The sequence below is a fragment of the Amphimedon queenslandica genome, unplaced genomic scaffold (assembly GCF_000090795.2).
Source record: "Amphimedon queenslandica unplaced genomic scaffold, v1.1 AMPQUscaffold_8916_Cont19144, whole genome shotgun sequence".
NCBI lineage: Eukaryota > Metazoa > Porifera > Demospongiae > Haplosclerida > Niphatidae > Amphimedon > Amphimedon queenslandica.
Genome location: NW_003550811.1, coordinates 1 through 2,932, shown reverse-complemented (window position 1 = coordinate 2,932; position 2,932 = coordinate 1). Strand labels below are relative to the sequence as shown.

At 33.6% G+C, this 2,932-nt stretch overlaps 1 protein-coding gene across 1 annotated transcript; it reads right to left on the bottom strand.

The window, feature by feature from the left end:
- Position 1: 1 nt before the first annotated feature.
- Positions 2-2,353, bottom strand: LOC100642036 (multidrug resistance-associated protein 4-like; the record flags this gene model as incomplete). The annotated part of the gene is made up of 12 exons (XM_003391465.3): positions 2-178; positions 229-318; positions 367-525; positions 573-773; positions 828-928; positions 1,142-1,221; positions 1,286-1,436; positions 1,508-1,658; positions 1,712-1,791; positions 1,839-2,056; positions 2,114-2,151; positions 2,207-2,353. Coding segments are annotated over 12 exons (1,593 nt in total), but the record flags the coding sequence as incomplete, so codon positions are not given.
- Positions 2,354-2,932: the final 579 nt, after the last annotated feature.

Genomic DNA, 2,932 nt, shown 5'->3' with positions numbered 1-2,932 from the left:
CTTACTTCAAGTCAACATTAGCAGTAGCTTCATCAAGTATTAGGATCAGATTCTTTTTTAAAAGAGCTCTTGCTAAACAGAAGAGCTGTCTCTGGCCTACACTGAAGTTGCTTCCTCCCTCGTTGACCAATGCTAGTAGTCCATCATCAAGAGCTTCCACTACTACCTTTAACTGAACCTTTAAAGAATAGAGACTAATTCATTTAATAGTCTGTTGTCTTTCAATACTTGTTCTAGAGCTCTCCACAACTCAGTATCATTGTACACGCTAAAAGGATCGAGATTATAACGGACTGTGCCTCCAAACAAAACTGGATCCTATAAACAACCCACTCAATAAGAGAAACAAGCTAATGTATCCAGTACTTGAGGTATTATGGACATGTTCCTACGTAGATCATGAAGGCCAAGTAGTGTCACATCAACCTCATCAATAACAATGCTCCCTTCAGCTATTGGTGCTAGTCTAAATAATGCAGACACTAATGACGTCTTCCCTGCACCAGTTCTGCCTACTATACCAACCTGCAAGAATTAGGAGTGCCTTTTAGTTAAGTATACCGGTACTCTACCTTTTCACCAGATTTTATCACGCATGATACATTCTTTAGTACTAGAGGCCCATCAGATGAATGACTGTAACACAAATCATTGAATGTTATGCTTCCTTTATTGGGCCAGCCATCAGGAAGAGGAGGTGATGGAGGCTTTGTCTCAAGTGGTGGCTCAACTTCTAATTTACCATAAGCCATTACACGCTCTGGAGACACCATCTATGGAGTGACATAAGCTATAGTTTCTATTATAATAAAATAATTTAAACTTACAAGACCCTCAACATCAGTGCTAGTTCTGAGAAAGTAAGACACTAAATCTGTGACTGATAATACATATGTTAATGACAACGACAGCAATGCTGAATTGAATGCTAAAAAGGATAAAATGATTTTAAAAATTAAAAAGACTGCAAAATTTTACAGGAAGTGAAAAAGGTGTAAACAAGATTATAGTTTCGCCCTGCCCCTTCGCAAAGGGGTGTGGCGAGACTAACAAGATTATATAAGGTGTGAACAAGATTGTACAAGGTGTGAAAATGGTTTTAAAAGAAACAATGACTAAAAAATTTATTTATTTTGCCTACTGTTTGATAATGCAACTGCTGACAGTAAGGTTCCCGTTGCAAACATGAAACCCAAAATATCAAGACGCATTGAAAACCACCTACAAAAACAAAACAATTCATTAGTGAGAATATAATTAATTTTATAAATTTTATATAATGCACCTTGATGATGCAGTGAAGAGATACCAAGCCTGTGTGTGCCTATTCTGATATTCATGGAGCCTCTCTATCATCACAGATTGCATTGAGTTTGAGCGAATTGTTGATAATCCTTGGAGTGTCAATGACAATTGAGAGTATATTGGACTACGAGCTTTATTAATATAAAAAATAATAAAAAACAATAAAAATAATAATATAATAGTATTACAAGTGTAAACCTACCTAAAGCCTCTAGTCTCTTCACATCTCTAGCAGTTCTAATGTAATACCATCTAATGATTAAAAATACCACACAGACAAATAAAAAACCAGGAGCAAGATAATAATTAGCTGCTATAGCCGACAAGAATAAAGACAAACATCTAATGAACAACTGAGACAAAGGAACACGCTAAACAATCAAAAAAATATCAACAATTTTCTTACCAAAGAGAATCGAGTGAATGTCTTCACTAATAAATCATCCATGAAACCCACATCCTTTGAAAATCGATTCAATATACGACCTAAAAGCATAAAAACTACTAAGCACTTAAGCAAGGACAGCCATTACCAATAGGATTGGTATCAAAGAAGTATATTGGAGCTCTCAGGACGTGAGAAAACATCTTATTGTGAAGGACACGGGAGGCTCTCACTAGCAATACTGCCAATAATAAAGACTGAGCACACGATAGTAGTATGACACTAGCAGCAAGACCACTGTATATCTGAATCCTCTCAAATTTACTCAAAGAACATGTGGAGTGATTAAGGACAGAGCACTGTGACCTTTAACATAATAAAATATAAGTTTATTAATTGCTTTTAATAAATAGTACAGCATACCAGTCAGCTACCCACCAATCTGTAGCAACAACGTTTGCCTAATGAAATGAATAATAATGATAATACACACATTAATGTGCATTAATATTTTACTTCAGATATGAATAAGAGTGCAATACATATTAATGTGAATACATATCCACCTCCAGCTTTGAAATAATTAACGTATGTCTTGATGGAGACGATTCCATGTGAACGTTCCTCTCCTACTTCCTTATTAGTCCCTTCATTGATTTCCTGCTAATAGAAATAAATTATAAATATTATCAGTTGGCTATTAAGTCTCAATACAAATAGAAAAAGCTATTAAATTAATTAATTTGGTCATTAAAATGAACTAGAGAGTGCTGTCTCTTTGTCATATTACTCCCAATTTTTATTACATTTTCTGATACATATTGATGTCCTTATGCTATATAAAAAGTTTGAGTTGCTTCTGAAAATTGGGTTATATTTTTAAAAACTCTTTGGCACAATTTTTGAAAAATTAATTCGTAAAAAATCTAAATTGAATCAGAATCTGCTCAAACTTTCTACACAACATAAAAACATGAATATGTATTAGAAAAAATTATAAAAATAAAAAATGTTCACTTTTCAATTTTCGGCAAAATTTGGCCTAAGACCCTGTACTATAGTACAGGGACTTTGGCCCAATTTTTGAGCAACTTTGAAAATTCTTTTAAAAATCTAAATTTAATCAGAATCTGCTCAAACTTCTTAAACAACATCAAAACATGAATATGTATTAGGAAAAAATATAAAAATAAAAAATTCTCACTTTTCAATTTTCGACAAAATTTGGCCTAAGACCCTGTA